Below are 19,248 nucleotides of genomic sequence, written 5' to 3'. Positions count from 1 at the left end.
GACCCGCAACTTTTTGATATCTTTGATCCGTACTCGTATGTGGAAGAGTTGTTGTTCACAGAGAATAGATGGTTTACCCAGCAAAACGCGAAGGCGCTATTGGTGCTCATGCCTGGTGAAGACAAGATGGCCCCAGCAACAATGGGCTTTTTTTGGCCCTTGCGCGAAAGTGGCATGGTTTATAGTACTACACCAAGGGCATGACCGGGGTACCAAAGGACATGTCCACTGTTTTTAACTTTAGGAACACAAATCTTTCACGAAGAAAAGGGCAAAATTTTTAAAAAAAAGCAAAAAATACCCTGGTCAAGTCTAGCTCGTTTAGTGTCTCTGGATTGGAAAGCACAAAGTGCTGAAGTACAGGGCGGTCTGTACATTACGCATGGAATGACTCGGCTGCAAGAGTTCTTCCATGGCTCGCGTGCATTGACTCGCGATGGGGAAGGCCTCTCAACACACATGCTGCGGGTCTTTAATTCACTACATAATTTCTAAATAATCGCTTGTGTAAAGCCACAGCCCCGCATCCGTAACCGTAACCCCGGGCGGTATGCTGAAAAGTGACAGTTAGCGCAACAATGTATTCGCCAGTGTCAATAAATAATGTCTTGATGCAAGAAAGTATTTCCTCTCGTGACCTTGATATCCCTGGGTTGTGAAATCTTCACCTTGAGACTTGATTTCTGTTCTGAAGAGCGAGAGTCATTGTGGGACAGGTTTGATCAGCGCTACACAGGGAATCTGCGTGGGGGCGTGGCTCTTCAGACCTGACATGCCCAGCCTCATCACACCTGAACGCTCACATAATTTGCAGACCCTCCCCCTGGAATTATGTCCAGATTTTCCATCGACGGCGTCATGGTACATAAATGTGCTTTCCAGGCGTTGACCTGTTTCCCGTGGATCCCGCAAATAGCAACGAGTGCCCTCTTGAATTGATGTCGCCCGCAGCTTTCGCCTTTGAAAGCAGACACAGTGTCTCCCTCCACATAAAAGGGACAGTTCCACGCGCTCGGAGGTGCAAGACGGTCCTAGCAACGCTAGAAAGAACCAAGTCCCTGGGATCTATTGGGTGTCTCGACAGGATCGCCCATGTCTTCACGACTGTTCTTTGGTCACCCGTGTTTCCATGGCGGTGCGCCACTCGTCCATGGTGGTCTTTGGGTGGAGAGCGACAATCATAAGCGTCATGTTGTCGAAGCCAATCCCCGTGGCACTGGACGCCATGGCAATGCACTCGTTCAAAACATACTCGGTGATATGCTGCAAAGTCCAGCCATGGCCGAGCTTTTCTCGGATCGCCCGCACCAACTGGTCATTGGTGAAGCAGTCCCAGATGCCGTCGCAGGCCAAGACCATGAACTCGGGCATGTCAAGGGCCTGGAGATCGTAGACCATGAGCTCGGGCTCCACCGTCACCTGGAATAGCTCGGGCGGTAGCAACACCAAGTCCTGTTTGCAGTACTTGCGGTTCTGCTCCAACACAGAGTTGTTTTTCCCCACTGCGTCGAGCTGGAGCCACGGGATCTTGAACTTCAAGTCGCCGAACGCGCGGGACAACGCCAAGATCTCGTTGACCCGCGAGTTGAGCACGTAGCCGCCGCTGTTTTCGATCCGCACCCGCTCGCCCATGTGGGACGGCTTGTGGTCGAACGAAAGCGTCTTGGCGTGGCCGCCCGGCAACGAGAGAATCGACCGCGAGTCGCCGGTGTTGGCCACGATGATGTAGCGCCCGGCCACCACGGTCAGCACGATAGCCGTCGACCCACAATTGGCGGCCGTTTTGTCGGGGAGCCCCGCGTCCACCTCGAAAAAGCAATTGGTGAGTGTCTTTGTGAACGTGGCCAAGCGGGGCGGGGCGCTGCCGGCGGTTATGTACCCGTTGAGATGCTTGAAGATTTTGGCCACGAGTGTGGAGCGCAAAATGTGGGCCACGTCCTTGCCGCCGTGGCCGTCGAAAACGCCGAAGACGGCCAACGCCTCGTTTTCCGAAATCCGCGCGTCGTGGGCGTCTTCCATGCTCAAGCGGTATCCTTGCATGGCTCCCACGCAGTAGGAGATGGTGTCGAAGGTGTGGTACTCGATGGATTTCTCCTCCATCGGGTGGGACATCAATTGGCCCATGGTGGAAAATGTGTGCTTGGACGGGGATAGTGAGGGGTTTGATCGGCGTGGTTTTGCGTGTGTTTTATGTATGTGGTGTGGTGTGGTGGAGTGTTTTGGGGGGCTTGTTTTGTGTGGTTTCGGGGCCTTTGGGGAATTTGCGGGAGAAGAAGCTGTGGTATCTTTGCGCTGGGATGGCAGGCCTGCGTAGGCCCGAGTGTTTTTGGCGCTGAGAACCGGCAAAGGCGGGCTGTCGGGGCTTGTTCCCGCAGACGAGGCAATTAAGGAGGGAGGATTTTTTGTAATAAAATATTTATAAGATCAGAATTGACTAAACAAGGAACAAATCTGCCGGAGTTGCCAGGCTCGCCAGATGTGCTGGGTTTTCCCCGGCGATCAGTATATCAGTAGGTCAGAGAACATGAGAAGATCAGAGGTGGTTGAGAACACCAGAAGATAGACAAACTAGAAGATAGAGAAGATCAGAAGATAAAGATCAGAACACCAGCATATCGGACGACCGAAAAATCACAATGCCACTTCAGAATACAAGAACACCACGCCGCTGAAAGGCCCGTGGCTCATTGGACAGAATAGTCGGGGCTTCATGATGCTGGGGCCAAAATCTGCTCGACCGCTGCGGCCATCTTGGCCCCGGCTGTGGGAGACGCAAGGCTCGCTCCCAATACGAGGCAGCGAATGCGGCCCTGGATCCGCGCTTTTTTGGTCCAGGGCCTGGCAGCGTTTTTGGGTTGGGCCGCGGGGGCTGCTTGGGTCCGAAACGACTTGGGCCCAGAACATGCTGCCTGGTCACAATATATCAGCCTCACAGGGGATTTGGAACTGGAGATGTGAGAATGCAAGTTGGGATTCTCATGCCCCACCCCCCGCACATAAAACATAAGAACCCCAGACAATTGGTATCTCGAGGCTCTAGTGGGGCACGTAACCTGCACAGCTCATGATGCTCCGCTGCGCAAAGGGCACACCGTCTCCGCTGCTTTTCGTCTCTGTCCCCTTTTTCCCTTGTTTTTTGCGTTTCTGGTGTACCAGGAGGTTATCACATGAAGCGTCTTGTCATTGAGGCTCCAGTTTTGAGGAGCTTCTTCTTTGGCGGGCCGCATCGCCTTCCCTCGTCTACCCCAGCTGGCGGGGAAGACTGCACGGTGCAGGGACTAATCACTGACCCTAGGTTACCCCATGCGGAGAAAAGGATTGAAGCACGCGTCTCGACTTTGCAATTGAGTTCAAAAGACAAATAAAGCACATATTACATAGCAAGCCAAGAGAATCGGCATTTTTGGCTTGCTTGCCAACCAGCCAACGAGCCGCAAAACCTCTGCGGCAGACGGCTACTAATTTCTGTCTTTGGTGCGCAACTTTAATTAGCGCAGCTCCTAAGCGGATTCTCCTGGTAGCAAACCATTGTAGGTATTTTCCTTTGCTCGCTGCTTAGCTCATTCTCTGGCTTGCTCTCTTGCCCGCTTTCTTGCTCAACTTCGCTCTTCCTCTATTGTCGCCCCAGACTCTGAACTCTCTATACGCCCCGGAAGTACCGAAGCTTGCAACACCGGCATGATTTTCCCCGACATTGGCCCGCATACTCTGGACGGTGATCCGGACTACCGGCCGCCCACCACGTTCCCCATTGGTCCGCAGTTCAGCAAATATGCCGGCAACCCTATTTTGAAGCCCAACCCGAACAACGAGTTTGAGGAGGCCTATATATACAACGCCGCGGCCATAGTGCTAGGCGGCCGCGTGTTTCTTCTATACCGGGCGCAAAATAAGCAGCTTGTGCTGTCGGTGGGTTTGGCCTGGCTGGACGACGGGTTCCATTTCAAAAGATGGCCCGAGCCCATTTTGTATCCGACCGAGCCGTGGGAAATGGGCGGTGGCTGCGAGGACCCGCGTATTGTGCGAGACCCCGAGTCGAGGAAGTTCATAGTTACGTACACAGCATATGACCGCCGCTTGGCCCGGCTCTGTGTGGCTGAGTCTACCGACTTGCTCACGTGGAAGAAGCACCCTCCAGTCATCCCGCAAGACAGGTGGGCCGAGGCCTGTGTGTCGCTCAAAGGCGAGCCTTTCGTGCGGCACGGGTGGCTGAAGTCAGGTGCCATCTTTGTAGACCGGCACAAGGACGGCAAGTACTACATGATCTGGGGCGAGTCGGGGTTCCAGTTGGCAGTCAGCGATGACTTGGTCCACTGGACCATCCGCACGCAGGTCTATGCCAGGGGCATACTCGACTGGCAAGACCGGCTCATTGAGCCTGGCCCGGCGCCCATCAAAATCGATACCGGCGGGAAACACAACCACTATGTCCTCTTTTACAACTCGTCGACGGTGGGCTCGGGGATGTACGAAAAGGGCACATACACCATTTCGCAAATGCTCATTGATTACGACAATTTGCAGGACGGGCCTTTGGCCCGCATGGACCGGCCGGTGTTGGTTCCGGAGGAAAAGAACGAGGTGGTGGGCCAGGTGAACCGGGTGGTGTTTACTGAGGGCGTGGTGCAGTTCAAGGGCCGGTGGTTCCTATACTTTGGTGCTGGGGACTCTGAACTAAGCGTGGCCACGTGCTCGGTGTGATGGGCTAATCGAACCCGAATTTCTTGTGAGGAATAATGGGCCTGGAGGTAGTATGTTTTACTTGTCTGGGGACCCGGAATAAACGGGTGCTGCTTGCTTGTATCGGTGACTGATCATGACGAGCCTCCAGGCGTCACGAGTCGTCGTTTTCAGAAAAGCACGTGACGGCAACGGCTGGACCCGACCCCGACCATCACTTGTCTCGGGGCTTCGATGTCTGTATTACAATGTCAATCTTGCATGAGAACTCTAGTCTCTCTTCTTGGGTGGATTGGTGGGAGAACACTCTGGGGCTGCATCCGTCAGAGGTGCACGGCATGCAACAAGAATGATTTGAAGACTACGGCTTTTTCCAGTTCTCCTTTGGTCTTTTCAATTCTTTGTTGCTCCTTCATTTACATGCAGCGCAGTATCCAAGGGGACGTTGTGATTTGGTGCTTTTCTCGAAGTTAGGAGATGGGTTGCATTGGCAATCCTACTGGGCTCCGTCTTGATCAAAGTGTTGATCAGAAGTGGTACTGTTTTGGGAGCTGTTTTAATGCTTCCAAAAGTGCACCACTCGGTAGAAGCGTCTCCAACAGGTAGGATTTGGTGGTCGCCAGCAAGCTTCCATGAGACCTCCGATCGACAGCCTGAATATGCTACGTCTGCCCAGTTCATAGAGACAGGGCTGCCAAGCTGTTCATCTGTGGGCAATCCTAGTTAGTTCACGGACACTGTTTTATAGTGATGTACGAACAAGTGCCCGTCCATGGATGCGAATGGGTGCGAAACCTGCGAACCGCGTCCCTCAGGCCAACCAACATGACCTGTCAGACTGCATGCCATCTGAGGAAAACAGTGGCTCTTGCAATCAGACGGCCCTGGGCCAGGGTCTTGATAGCTTACGAAGTGCAGGTCAGAAATGAAGGCCGACGGGAAATGGGCTTGGCACATCCTAATACAGCCATAAACAGCTACACTGAACACCTACCCTGAGCACCTACACTAAACACCTACACTAATAAACATCACTAATAAACACCTACACCAACACAGACATACACTAATGAACATCACCAATGAACACCACGAATTAAGACCTACACTTATCAAGACCACGAATAAAGACCACGAATAAACATCACTAATAAAGACCACGAATAAGCACCACTAACAAACACCTACACCAATAATTACCACGAATAAACACCTACAACAAACACCTACAACAAACACCTACACTAAACACTTACACTAAACACCTACACTAAACACCTACACCTACACAAATAAACACCTCCAATGATCAACACCACGAATAAACACCACTAACAAACACCTACACCAATAAATACCACGAATAAACACCTACACTAAACACCTCCACTGATGAACACCAACCCTGAGCACCTCCACTAATAAACACCCACACTAAACACCTCCCTGCCCTAAACACCCACACTAAACACCTACACCAACAAACCATCAAAGCCTCTTCTCTGGCACCCTCGCCAGAAGAAAAAAAAAATCAATTCCACACCATGAATACCCCAGGCCACACATACCAGCGCCCCCATGTACACCCATAACCAGGCCCGCGCCTCGCGCGCAGGCGCGCTTCCGCCCCGTCCGGCATCGCCTCTTTCCAACAACGCAGTTCGATTTGCAGTACACAACACTCAAGACCCGGTGTCGCGATAAACGGCCAGCAGGGAGCCAAAACGAGCAGCACGCGTCCCTGGAGGTGAAGATCCCTCGCCCCGGCCGAAGGGCCGCCGCCAGCCCGGCGGGCGGTGTGGTCACGTGACCCTTCTCCACAGCCGCGCGGGCGCCGTGCCCGCTGAGAAATCAGTGCCGGGCCTACTCCGCTTCTTCCCCAGCACTGGGACCTGTGCCACACCCAACGGCACGAGCACCCCGCGCAAGCAGCAGCAAGCAAACCCGTGCACCTCGCCCACCCCCCGCTCCGAACCGCTGATGAAGCCGCAGCACACGGCCAGCTCCGCCGCCACAGAGCCTGTCAATGTCAAGGACCCGATCCGGCTCGCGTTCCTCGGCGGGCCCCGCACGGGCAAGACCGCCACGATCCTGAAGCTCTCGTGCGGCACGTACCGCGACACGTACTACCCGCTGCGCAAAACCACGCCCGTGTTGTTCACGTACCAGGCGCAGAGCGCCGCGCTGCGGCTCATTCTAGACCAGCACAGCTCCAGGCGCTTCCTCGAGCACGCGCTGGCCCGCGGCGACTTGCTCTTGAGCCCCGTGGTGTCCGACGCGTTGGTGCGCGCCGCCGTGAAGAAAACGCCGCTGCCCGGCCCGGCCGGGGACGCGCCGCACGGCTCCCAGAACGAGGTCTACGCCGCCGTGTGGGGCGACGGCGACTCGGACGTGGCGCGGATCTCGCCCATCTTGGCCGAGCTCATCGACACGCCGGCCTTCAACAGCAGCCAGTTCATCCCGTTCTTGGAGGCGTCGTTGCACGCGCGCCTCGGCAAGAACGTGTTGCGCAAGTTGGCCGACACGCCGCGCCAGCCCGTGAACACCGAGCCGTTGTTGGTCGCCAGCGGCGCCGGCGAGATGAACGGCGCCATCGACGGCTACTTTCTCTTCTACAGCGCCGTGCCGTCCGCGGAGCCGCCGCAGTACGACGAGCTGGTGGCCGGGCAGCAGGCCCCGGGTCTGGGCAGCAGCGCCGCAGGCTCCGCACAGGACACCACGCTCAGCCTTCTCCCGGTCATCAAGGCCGGGCTCGAGGAGGCCTGGCGCGAGTACCACACCTACCGCACGCGGTGGGACCAGGAGAAGGAGAAGGACATGTTCTCGCTCAAGACGGCGCTCCGCACCATGTTCGACGCGCACGGCTCGCTCCAGCCCGGCCTGCTGCACCACAAGTTGCTCGCCACGTCTTTGGACCCGGCCGACCCGCTGTGCCCGCCGCCCATCTGGATCGTGTGCACCCACAAGAACCTGCCCCTCGCGTCGCCCACGCTCATCCACGACGGCAAGAAGCTAGCGCTGCTCTGGCGCTGCGGCTTCTATGCCATGGACGTCACGGAGAACCTCGACCAGGTCTTGGCGTTGGTGATTCGCGAGGTCGTGGAGCGCAAGAGCCTCCAGAGGGCGAGGAGAAAACGCTGACTGCGGCTGCAGCGGGCCTTGCCTCCTCGGGCCCGCGGCTTTTTACGGCCACCCTCATTGGCGTCCCGGCGCGCTTGTCCGGGGCCGCTGGGCCTGTCGCGTGCCCTTGTGTTGTGTGGCGATCCGCCCACGTGCACGCTTCCCTTGACCACCGAAGACTTTCTTTTTCTCCGCAAGCTTGGGCAAATGCTGCTTTGGGAACGGCCGGGGCTGGTGCTCGTGACTTGTGAGCTCTTGCTGTGCGCTGCTACATCTCTGGATTGGCACGCAAGACAGGGCGATGCTCTAGCAGCCAGCCATGGAGACATTCGCGTGTACAACTAGGGGTGCCGGATGGAATCATCTGCGCGTACAACTAGAGAGGCCGGATGGAAACATCATCTTGTACAACTAGAGATGCCGGATGGAAACATTTTCTTGATCAACTAGAGATGCCGGATGGAAACATTTTCTTGATCAACTAGAGGTGCCAGATGGAAATACTTGGCGGCAAATCTGGGCTAGCAATCGCACCCAGACCACGAAATCACTTCAAGGCACCAGACCTCGCCTTCCACTCGCCTCGCGTTCCTCTTCGCATCGCCTTCCATATCACCACTAACCCTCGACGGTCCCAGACGGGGCCATGCACGTGTCTGCATACCGGGACACCATCTCATCAGACAAGGTTGTGTATATCCATGAAGCCGTTCACGGTCGGTTTGTTTTCGTATCACAGACCACCGCTCAAAGTATCTCACACATATATTTACCGCAAGCAAGCACAATATATGGCCAAGGAAGCTTTCTAACTAGTAGTTGCCGGAAGTCATCAACAAAGTCGCCTATTGGACTTTGGTCGTCCTGCATGGCGCGCCAACTAATCTAATCTCCCCGTGCACTCCTCGCCTCCATTAAGACAGCATACACCAGTGCAGAGTACAACGTAGACCAGCCCAATAAAGACGGATCCCAGAAATCACAACTGCTGATTCTAGGCCCTTCCTCATATGTGGCACAATGGCAACGCTGCCCCGCCCATCATGTTTCTTATGTGCCCACCAGAAGACGCCACTACATCGAGATCTAGTCTGCGGGAACTGTGTTCATAAGAGCATTGAGATCATCCGAAACTCGGTCATTGAAAATGAGCAGTGGAACTCCCAAATGCGTGCGCAAATCAACTGTATATTCGATGTTTGTGAGCGTATGAAAGACACGGACGGCCACGATTTCAAGACCCTAACTGCGACTCCCCAAGTATCCCCTGACGCCAGCAAAGACGGAAAAGCTTCGGAGATTCCACGGCCACGACGCAATGTGGTGCTCCAACTAGCACTCAACCTACAGAAACTCGATATTGCGCACAGGCGAATGAAGAACAAAAGTCTTGAAAAGTCGTGTGAGTCTCTAGCTAGAAAAAACGAAGCTCTAGCCAAGAAAACCGAAGCCTTGGCCTCGAAAATCGAGAGCGATCGCTGCCGTATTCAAGCCGCCGAGAACAAAATGCTGGGGGACTACAGCCGAAAGCGCGAGAGCTTGGACAGGGAACTCATTTCGATCCAATTTGAGCGCATGAGGCGAGTCTCTCGTCAGGCCACGCTCAGGCAGTATTCCAGCTATAAAGTGTTCCGGGAATGCATGTTCTCAAGCCATGTCAAAGCCACAGAATCGGGTCTGGTGCTTGAGTTTTGCGACAGGCCCGTGCTTCCATTATCCCAGCTACTAGAAACACTGATCGTAGCGCTCAACACCTTTCTAGAAGACATGATTCGGCTCCAGATCCTTTTGTTTGACCTTTTCAAAGCAGATTTTGATGCTTTGGAGCTACCATACCTCGAGAGCTTAAAAAGACTTCTTCCCGACCGGAAATTCTACGATTCTGTTCAGTCCAAAATCCACAGCATTCTACGGGACCCGGGGGAAGGAGCTCACATGGCTGGTATTGCCGAAGAAGAGTCTGCGTGTGAAAGAGAGCCAGTATTTGAGGACCGGCCTTCGGAAATGTCTTCAAGAGATCAAGAGAAAATCACAATCAAAGATAAGATTATCCATGTGCCCAAATCGTTCCGTACGATGAACCTTCAACGCCGATCCAGTGTCAAGGAAGCTGAGGCATCCGATGAAACCCTGTCCGCAGGATCTGGCCAGACTTTTCAGAAAGGAGATAAAAGCATGTTTGTCATGGTCGGAGAAAAGAACAAGACAGATGCACATGACCCATCTTCCCAAAGCATCGTAAATCCACCACGTGTGAATAATGCGCTACTCGAGCAAGAGACTGCGTTGCACAACGGCTTTCGAAAGGATGGAAATTGTAGAACAGACTTACATGGAAAAAAAATCGTCATTGTTCCGCACCGCATCCTCACCAAACCGTTCGTGAAGCTAAGACCAAACGAGTATCTACGGTTCGTCTTTGTTGTCGTCAAAATATTGATCACTTTCAATGAACTTCTTCGAAGCATTCTTGGACCTGGCTTTTTGAGCAGCTTCAAAGAAACACAGCTGTGTTTTGTTGGAGGCAATCTGCGGACTAAACTTGACGACGAAAAGGCCGCAAAGGGTAGATTTTTGTACGATTTCAAAGAAATCTTGCTGATAGTGGCAAGTTTGGATCCATACTTTCAGCAAAAGCTAAAAGCACGACATCAGAATACCTCGTCCCAAAATGCGACTGACATGAGCAATAGCATTGACGCCTCTCAGGAAACAAGTCTTAACGAAGAACAACGCTCAATGCGGGAATCCTGGGCTAGTGATAGCGGGACTTCCTTGGTAAAATTCGAGAATACACCCTCCAAGAAATTATCAAGGCTCTATACAAGATTCTGGTCGAAAGGACGGGACCCCACCCCAGCCACCACGCCATCTTCAGTTTCAGACAACGTGATTTACGGCATGGTAAGCGAGACTAATACAGAAAGAGACGAGATGAAATTGACTTTTAATGACGGCAACGGCACAGGGAAGAGACACTCATCACTGCACTTATCTGGAAGTGGAGCTACAATTCCAGACTACGACATCAAGGAAATTCTGCGAAATGTGTATGATCTAATTTCAGGCAGAGCTGGTGGCCAGAGAAACCTGGCACGCAACCTGGCGCACCTCGATCGAGTGGGCGCAAATTCCATAATGCAGCAGTCGAGGGCACACCTCGAGGACTGGGACATGGTTAGCAAGATGTTTTAATATGAGTTGAGTTTTGACATGTGCAACTCCCGGGTAATTATATATGAATATTAAGGTCAAGGCTTTTGGTGAATTAAAACAATACGTTAAAAAGTGGCGTGGTAAAACCCACTTTTCCTCCAAAGTTCGCGTTTCGTCAAAACTACCCTTGAAATTCTAGAAACTGTTGAAAGCCACTTCAAAATAAAAAGCCCGGCCCTCTGGTCCTTTGGGCACTCTCAAATTTACACTTGTCTCATCCAAGAAGATTCGGGATGATACAAAAACTGCCTTTGTGCGGCACGTGTTGTAGAATGGATATCTTACCCACTAGGCGTAATTCCAGGCACGCGTGCGTAACCCTGCGCCCGCCACCTATCTCGGCCCAATCTTAAATTATCGTCGAACCCTGATAACGGCTCACTTGCAACCTACAACTTCTGGTGCACACCGCTCTTTCCTGAATACATATCATGTTGTCTGACAAAGAATTGTTCGATTTAAACAAAAAGGCCGTTTCGGAGGGCTTCAAAATCAAGCCCAGAATCAACTACAATACCGTAGGCGGCGTCAACGGCCCTTTGGTGATTTTGGACAATGTTAAGTTTCCTCGTTTCAACGAGATTGTTAACTTGACTTTGCCTGATGGCACAGTGCGTGCAGGCCAGGTCTTGGAAGTTCGTGGTCTGAAGGCAATTGTGCAAGTTTTCGAGGGAACCTCGGGCATTGATATCAAAAAAACAAGAGTCGAGTTCACGGGAGAAAACTTGAAGATCTCCGTGTCCGAGGATATGTTGGGCCGTGTGTTTGATGGCTCCGGTCGTCCTATTGACAAGGGCCCCAAAATTTTCGCCGAGGACTACTTGGATATTAACGGATCCCCAATCAACCCCTACGCTCGTATCTACCCAGAGGAAATGATCTCCACGGGTGTTTCTGCCATCGACACAATGAACTCGATTGCAAGAGGCCAAAAAATCCCCATTTTTTCGGCGTCCGGCTTGCCGCACAACGAAATCGCCGCCCAAATTTGTAGACAGGCAGGCTTGGTGAGACCCACTAAGGATGTTCACGATGGACACGAGGACAACTTCTCGATTGTCTTTGCTGCCATGGGTGTCAACTTGGAAACCTCGAGATTCTTCAAACAAGACTTTGAGGAAAACGGCTCCTTGGACAGAACGTCGTTGTTCTTGAACTTGGCCAACGACCCCACCATTGAGAGAATCATCACGCCTAGATTGGCCTTGACCACCGCCGAGTACTTGGCTTACCAGACAGAGAGACACGTCTTGACTATTTTGACTGATATGTCCTCGTACGCCGATGCATTGAGAGAGGTTTCTGCCGCCAGAGAGGAGGTTCCGGGCAGAAGAGGCTACCCAGGTTATATGTACACTGACTTGTCTACCATCTACGAGAGAGCCGGTAGAGTTGAAGGTAGAAACGGATCCATTACGCAGATTCCAATTTTGACTATGCCTAACGATGATATTACACACCCAATTCCCGATTTGACCGGCTACATTACCGAGGGCCAAATCTTTGTGGACCGTCAATTGGACAACAGAGGTATCTACCCACCAATCAATGTATTGCCTTCTTTGTCTCGTTTGATGAAGTCTGCTATTGGTGAGGGCATGACCAGAAAAGATCACGGTGATGTTTCTAACCAGTTGTATGCAAAGTACGCTATTGGAAGAGACGCCGCCGCCATGAAATCTGTCGTCGGTGAGGAGGCTTTGTCCACTGAGGACAAGTTGGCCTTGGAGTTCTTGGAGAAGTTCGAGAAGAACTTCATTGCCCAGGGTGCTTACGAGGACAGATCCATCTTTGACTCCTTGGATCTTGCCTGGTCTTTGTTGAGAATCTTCCCCAAAGAGATGTTGAACAGAATCAGTCCTAAAATCTTGGATGAGTTCTACGACAGATCCAGTGAACAGGATGAAGACGACGAGGATGACGAGAACCCAGACCAATCGCACGATTTAATCGATGCCTAGAGCGAGTAAGCATCCGTCTCACGCTGCTTCCATTCACTTCTTTGATATCGATGTTAGACAATGATATAGCATGATCGATTGCATGGTATATACTATATTAAACAAAAACTTATTGGTGTTGCATCATTGGTCAGGACAAAGGCTCTAGACTTCTATTGTACATTAATTATATGCTGATAAGGCAGCCAGGGAATGCCTAGGCCACGTTGAAATACGACATGGGATCCACCGCTTAGTTCAGAGCAGCTTCCTGAGCTTTCTTCAAGTTTCCAATGTAGTTGATCGCAGAGCCAGCCTTGAAGAAGTCGATTTGATCCTTCGACATCGTGTGCTTGCACAACAACTCAAACTCGGAACCATCTCTCTTCTTGACATTCATCTTCAAGAAGCCACCGTTGTTACCATCCTTGGCAACCATATCACGCAAGTCGACGGTAGTGAGTTCGTCACCAGATGAAATCTTATCGTAGTCGGCCTCGTTGGCAAAAGTCAAGGGCAACATACCCTGCTTCTTCAAGTTAGTTTCATGGATTCTGGCGAAAGACTTGACCAAGATGATGGACCCGCCCGTGAATCTTGGAGACATCGCTGCGTGCTCTCTAGCTGATCCCTCTCCGTAGTTGTGTTCAGCCACAACAATCCATGGACGCTTATCTTCCTTCCACTTGAACATAAGTTCAGGAATAGAGTAAGCATCCCCGTTCAAGTCGTAGGCCTTGTTAACCTCACCTGTTTCTTTGTTGACGGCACCAATCAAGGTGTTGTAAGAAATGTTCTCCAAATGTCCCTTGTATTTCAACCAAGCTCCAGCAGCAGAAATGTGATCAGTGGTACACTTGCCTTCAACCTTCAACAACACGGTGGTGGTGAGCTCTTCGCCGGACCATGGCGCAAAAGGCTCCAAAAGCTGCAATCTGTCAGATTCTGGAGAAACACTGATCTGCACGTCTGCCTTTGGTTGTGGGTTAGGGTCGGGGTAGAACATTTCGCGGCCTTTGATGAAGCCTGAGCTTGGCAACTCATCACCAGTTGGAGCCTCGAATTTGAATTGCCCCTTTTCTGTCGCGATCGAGTCTGTGATGGGGTTGTAGTTCATATCACCAGAGTAGATCATGGCAGTGACAATATCAGGGGAGGTAAGGAAGTTCATGGTGTTCCTGTTGCCATCGTTTCTTGCCCTGAAATTTCTGTTGAAAGAAGTGAAAATGGCGTTTGATTCAGTGGAGGTCTTGGGAACATCTGTTCTGTCCCATTGACCGATGCAGGGTCCACATGCATTTGCTAAAACAATAGCACCGTTTCTCTCGAACACATCAATCAACCCATCTCTTTCGATGGTGGCTCTAATTTGCTCGGAGCCGGGTGTGACAAAAAATGGGATCTTTGGTTTGATTCCCGCTTTTTCTGCTTGCCTGACAATCGAGGCAGCACGGGACATGTCCTGATACGAGGAGTTGGTACAAGATCCGATCAAACCAGCACTCACAGTAGAGGGCCAGCTCTCGGCCTTGGCAGTTTTTCCAAAGTTTGAAATCGACGTGGACAAGTCAGGGGTGAAGGGTCCATTGATATGGGGCTCCAAGGTGTTTAAGTCGATCTCAATGACCTTGTCGTACTGAGCATTCGCATCTGCCGTCAAGAAGTTGTACTTCCTCAAAGCAACATCTGCTGCATCTGCAATTGGACCTCTGTTGGTTTGATGCAAGTATCTGCGATGAGCCTCCTGGTATGGGAAGGTCGAGGTGGTTGCGCCAATCTCAGCACCCATATTACAGATGGTGGCCATGCCAGTACAGGACAAAGTCTCAACACCTTCGCCAAAGTACTCCACAATACACCCAGTGCCTCCGCGCACAGTCAAAAGACCCGCCAAGTAAGTAATCACGTCCTTTGGAGAGGACCATCCGCTCAACTTTCCAGTCAACTTGACACCCAAAACCTTGGGGGCCTTCAATTCCCAGGGAGTACCGGTCAAACCATCAACAGCATCAGCACCACCAACACCAATGGCAATTGCACCCAAACCACCGGCATTGGGGGTATGAGAGTCGGTACCAAGCATCATCAAACCAGGGACAGAGAAGTTTTCAAGCACAATCTGGTGGATAATACCGGAGCCAGGGCCCCAGAATTGAATGCCGTACTTCTCTCCACAACTCTGCAAGAAGTCGAAAACCTCCTTATTCGTGGCAATCGAGCTGATCAAGTCGCTTTCGGCACCGTCTTTGCCCACAATCAAGTGATCACAATGGATGGAGGCTGGAACAGAAGTACGCGACATTCCGGTTGTCATGAATTGCAACAACGCAGTTTGTGCAGACGCGTCTTGCATGGCAACACGGTCTGGGTTCAACTTCAAGTATTGCTCACCTCTAAGTTTGGAGGAGTCCCCGTTCACCGAAGCCATCGTTTGTTCTGGGTCAACCAAATGCGAGTACAAGATTTTTTCAGCCAAAGTCAAGGGCTGGTTGCCTGTGACACGATTCACAGTGTCCAAATTCTTCACCAACTTGGCATATGGCGGGCATCTGGCCTGGTATTCTGCGGGCACATTAAACGAAGACGCAAAATCCGTCAGGGTGGCCAAAGACCGCCTGAGGGCCTTGGCCGAAACTCTTGAATAGTTTCTAGAGGCCAACATTCTGAAGTTTCCGTTTATAAGAATCTGAGAGAGATATTTGGGTGACCAGATCAAAAATTTGCAGAGTGAAATTTCACTAGGTAGCCTGAATACCTTGCAGGCAGGAACAAAGTTGTCCAATGATCGAGCCAGCAGTTGTGCTTATAGTGCGCAGTTGATAAGGCGCACCGAACCCAATCAGTCATATCGTGACTCATCACTGATAGTGCCGCAGAGGTTAGAGTACCAGCGGGCACGCACGTTCCTGCACGTCTCTATGACTCGTATCAAGCAACAAATTAGTATTAGATATAAACAGTGCTAAGCTTGAGGAACTTGAGGGGTGTCTCTAGGCTGGACGACACAACTCAACTTCCATGCCCGGTCTTCCTCCTTCTTGTTAACTTGGGAGATCTTCCAGAGCTCGAGTAGAATCAACTCTTTTAGTGCCGGTACACTCGCGATGAAATATTCATCGAGTCCATTCAGCAGGTGCGATTCATTCTTCTTCGATGGAGTGAGCGAGAAGAGTGTTCCGCTTCTCATTAGTCTGCCCCCAGTGTTCCTCGCATAAGGGATTTGTAAACTCTCTATATCGGCAATCACTCGTGTGAGTTTGAGGTATTTGTCGATATTGATCAATTTCTGCTTCAAGAATGTATTTGCTGTTCTGTAGTTCGGGTTTCCGTCAGTAACAAACGTCAAATCTTGAAGAAACAACGAGAAGTAAGGCACAACTGGAATGTTGTATTCGTTGGATAACAAGAAGCTCTTCAACTTAGTTCTGTACAAATTGTAGTTTTTTTCTGGGTGGATAATGCAGCACAAATATTCATACAACTCAGTGTATTTTTCGGAGAGGTCGCTCCAGAGCCTTGTTAATCTGGTGATTAAATGAGACTGTAAAGAGGTGATAATTGCAGCCAAGGAATTGAAGTTTCGCAAATACAAGCAGGATATTGCAATCTTCAACCATGTTTTTATGATGCTTACTCTCACTTTATCATTAATTTGCGGTTGCAACACGGACTCCACGACGTACTCGGATAGGTAATTAGTGAACAATAATGACTGCCGCACATTCTTTGCCAATTTCAAATGCGCTTTCTTGGCGGTGAAATTTCCGTCAACCAATTCGCTTGCTCGGATAGAACAGAAAATCTCAGATTCGATAAGCGTGAGTTGCTTTGCAATTTCCAAGCCATTAAAATCCAAAAGGTTGGGACGGTAGTTGGATAAAACCCAGTTTTGATCACTGAGTGCATACCATTTTGGTAAGAGACCGCGGATATCTGCTATAACGAAGTCTCTTGATTCGAGCAACGCTTTGGGTACCCAGTTTTCACGCAAAACAGACCGATAAGTAATCACGAGAGTTTCAATAGCAGTGAGTTGGCTTTTTGTTAGCAATGAGCTTGTAGCAGTGGTCGGCCCACTCACTGCCAATGGCAAATGTAAAGTCATGGACTTTAGAGAGCTGGCCACTGAGCTGTTTGTGTTGATTTTTGATAACTCATATCCGTCCACCATCGAGTATCTGGAGGCAAGGGCTCGACTAGAGTCACCGTTTGGTAGGAGCAGGTTTTTTCTCTTTATCTTCGCGAGCGAAATGTTTCTGCTAATAAACTGATCAGTCTCGTGGTTTTGGGTTACAAGTCTGGATGCGACTTCAATTAGCTTCATCGCTTCGAAAGGCAAGACTCCAAACACGGCTTCATTGAAAAAGTTTATCAAAGTGCTCAAGTATTCATGGTCGTTCTTATAATCCCAGTAGGATTCCATCCAAATTTGAAACATTTTGCAAATGATCTTCTGCCTATTTCGAAGTTTCACCGGTAGCAGAACATCTTTATTAGCTTCGATAGAATAGTCACACTCAAAACGATGAATTAACAGCTCTGCTAAGTTGAGACCACTGGCAAAATTGCGAAAGCAGATAAAGAAAGCAGACACAAAAAAGTACTCAGGGGGGGAAGTTTCATTTGTCAATGTGAAAATGAGACCCTTGAACGAGGCACCGAGCAAATTACCATTAGAATCCACAAGAAGCTCGTCTTGTATGGTGAAGCTTTCCGACTCTGTTTGGGTCCCTTCGGAAGAGAGATATTGTTTAAACTCCTGGCCAGACCCAAACGGAGCAGATGCTTCTGTGTCGACAAGAATCGCTTTGTGAAGTGAGTCAATACCATTGGCGGTGATACCATGCCCACCGGGCTCTCCGGAACGAAAAGTTGAATAACGATTTGAGGACTTTTGGTTCTTCTGCTTCAATGACCGCAAGTCGCTAACATTGAGGTCAAGTGACTTGACTAAACCAACAGAGCAAATTTTAGTGAATTCCTCTGGTGAGATCCTGATTTGCGAGTAGTCTGGGTACGCTCTTTCAGAACTGAGCTTGTAGTCACCAATTGGCTCGAGGGTTTTACGGATACAGCTGATAGTCAATGCTATGGCGTGTACCATGTTTGCGGCGATAATAATGAGCGCCTTTCCGTCATTGGTATGGGAGTATTGACCCTTGCTATGCAGACTTTGAGAATAATTGGAGTGATTTCCAGACTCGCTCAACGTATTGATGACCAATGTCTTTACGCCAGTGACAATCTGGTTGACGAGAGATAGGAGAGAGTCGAGAGAATCATCGAGATCAGGAGGCTTTTCCGCATACAAGTCCGAGCCAGTTTTGGAAATGAAGAGCAATTCCCTTAAAAGCAAAATGATATGGTGAACCATAGTTTCCAAAAGATCACACCCAGAAGGATTGTGTTCCACCAAGTCAAGTCTGCCGATAATCAAAGACAAATAGGAGTACAAAACTGAATTGATTTCAGCCACTCTCTGCCTTGCGCTTGGGGGGTTGCGCAAAAGAGGGTACTTTTCTAAATCATCACGCAATGAAATCTCGGTATCTCTCTTGATGATGTCTTGACTCTCCCGGGCCCAGACATCAAAAAACGCGGTTGCCCGCCGGGTTACCTGAAACACCAAAAGTGTCAAAATTTCAATCTTCTCGTAATTGGAAGTGCCCTTGAACTCATCTGCTTTGGACATCAATGTGTACCAATCCGACAAGAGCGATTTGCGACATTTTCTCACAATGGGTTTCTTGATCACGATCTCGTTGGACCGTGATAAACAGTCCGTTTCCTGGAGCAATCTGCGGACACCGTTACGCACGCTGTTGATTATTTTTATGGAGAACGTTTTCTTTCCGTATCTCGAGGTGTGGGAGATGGGGTTGGAGAGAAATTTCCCACACGAGTCGAGGAGGGGCCCCATGTAGTGCGCGTAAGACAAAGCAGTGGTTTTGTTTGGAGACGCGTCGTGCTCGTCGTTGACTGCTACAGAAAAGAAGTTCATCGGGATCCAGCCGCGATCGAGCGTCTCCAAGAGCGTAACTTCGCCCCAGCCAGAGTCGTCGATGGTGTGGACGAAAGCCAAGTCGCCATGGTTGAACGAGAGACACACCGAGTTTTCAGACTCCTCCTGCGATTGGGTAGCGTCGAAAGAGTGGAGCGCCTTGATGAACAACACGGACATGTCGATGTCCGGGACGTCGCTGCGCGGGGGCACGGCGAACAGGTTCTCCAGAAGGGGGGTCGCCGTGGCATTCTCTGAGTCGTCCGTGTACGAGATGTTGAGGCCGCCCAT

At 50.8% G+C, this 19,248-nt stretch overlaps 8 protein-coding genes across 8 annotated transcripts; 5 read left to right on the top strand and 3 right to left on the bottom strand.

Moving 5' to 3' along the window:
• Positions 1-1,128: 1,128 nt before the first annotated feature.
• PTC4 (type 2C protein phosphatase) lies at positions 1,129-2,124 on the bottom strand (the record flags this gene model as incomplete). The annotated part of the gene is made up of 1 exon (XM_018854684.1): positions 1,129-2,124. A coding segment is annotated over one exon (996 nt), but the record flags the coding sequence as incomplete, so codon positions are not given.
• A 1,554-nt stretch (positions 2,125-3,678) lies between these two features.
• On the top strand, positions 3,679-4,701 carry METBIDRAFT_78660 (uncharacterized protein; the record flags this gene model as incomplete). Its single annotated transcript, XM_018858910.1, has 1 exon — positions 3,679-4,701. One exon carries the CDS (start codon positions 3,679-3,681, stop codon positions 4,699-4,701), a length of 1,023 nt encoding a protein of 340 aa, XP_018710728.1.
• A 107-nt stretch (positions 4,702-4,808) lies between these two features.
• METBIDRAFT_192799 (uncharacterized protein) lies at positions 4,809-5,267 on the top strand. The gene has a single exon (XM_018854855.1). The coding sequence runs from the start codon at positions 4,915-4,917 to the stop codon at positions 5,152-5,154; it is 240 nt and encodes a 79-aa protein (XP_018710727.1). The 5' UTR covers positions 4,809-4,914; the 3' UTR covers positions 5,155-5,267.
• A 991-nt stretch (positions 5,268-6,258) lies between these two features.
• Positions 6,259-7,821, top strand: METBIDRAFT_12254 (uncharacterized protein; the record flags this gene model as incomplete). Its single annotated transcript, XM_018854197.1, has 2 exons — positions 6,259-6,372; positions 6,400-7,821. The coding sequence occupies 2 exons, from the start codon at positions 6,259-6,261 to the stop codon at positions 7,819-7,821; spliced, it is 1,536 nt and encodes a 511-aa protein (XP_018710726.1).
• A 924-nt stretch (positions 7,822-8,745) lies between these two features.
• Positions 8,746-11,092, top strand: METBIDRAFT_32234 (uncharacterized protein). The gene has a single exon (XM_018856014.1). The coding sequence runs from the start codon at positions 8,821-8,823 to the stop codon at positions 10,993-10,995; it is 2,175 nt and encodes a 724-aa protein (XP_018710725.1). The 5' UTR covers positions 8,746-8,820; the 3' UTR covers positions 10,996-11,092.
• Positions 11,093-11,447: 355 nt separating this feature from the next.
• VMA2 (H(+)-transporting V1 sector ATPase subunit B) lies at positions 11,448-12,977 on the top strand (the record flags this gene model as incomplete). The annotated part of the gene is made up of 1 exon (XM_018857734.1): positions 11,448-12,977. One exon carries the CDS (start codon positions 11,448-11,450, stop codon positions 12,975-12,977), a length of 1,530 nt encoding a protein of 509 aa, XP_018710724.1.
• An 88-nt stretch (positions 12,978-13,065) lies between these two features.
• On the bottom strand, positions 13,066-15,775 carry ACO2 (aconitate hydratase). The gene has a single exon (XM_018856013.1). It carries the CDS (start codon positions 15,616-15,618, stop codon positions 13,210-13,212), a length of 2,409 nt encoding a protein of 802 aa, XP_018710723.1. The 5' UTR covers positions 15,619-15,775; the 3' UTR covers positions 13,066-13,209.
• A 143-nt stretch (positions 15,776-15,918) lies between these two features.
• Positions 15,919-19,248, bottom strand: BUD5 (Ras family guanine nucleotide exchange factor; the record flags this gene model as incomplete). The annotated part of the gene is made up of 1 exon (XM_018857748.1): positions 15,919-19,248. The coding sequence occupies one exon, from the start codon at positions 19,246-19,248 to the stop codon at positions 15,919-15,921; it is 3,330 nt and encodes a 1,109-aa protein (XP_018710722.1).

This window comes from Metschnikowia bicuspidata, assembly GCF_001664035.1.
Source record: "Metschnikowia bicuspidata var. bicuspidata NRRL YB-4993 chromosome Unknown METBIscaffold_4, whole genome shotgun sequence".
NCBI lineage: Eukaryota > Fungi > Ascomycota > Pichiomycetes > Serinales > Metschnikowiaceae > Metschnikowia > Metschnikowia bicuspidata.
This window is presented reverse-complemented; position numbering and strand designations above follow the sequence as displayed.

What these genes read in the sequence shown, in the direction of transcription:
- METBIDRAFT_192799 (XM_018854855.1), top strand. Translation starts at nt 4,915, where the DNA reads ATGTCTGTATTACAATGTCAATCTTGCATGAGAACTCTAGTCTCTCTT.
- METBIDRAFT_32234 (XM_018856014.1), top strand. Translation starts at nt 8,821, where the DNA reads ATGGCAACGCTGCCCCGCCCATCATGTTTCTTATGTGCCCACCAGAAG.
- ACO2 (XM_018856013.1), bottom strand. Translation starts at nt 15,618, where the DNA reads ATGTTGGCCTCTAGAAACTATTCAAGAGTTTCGGCCAAGGCCCTCAGG.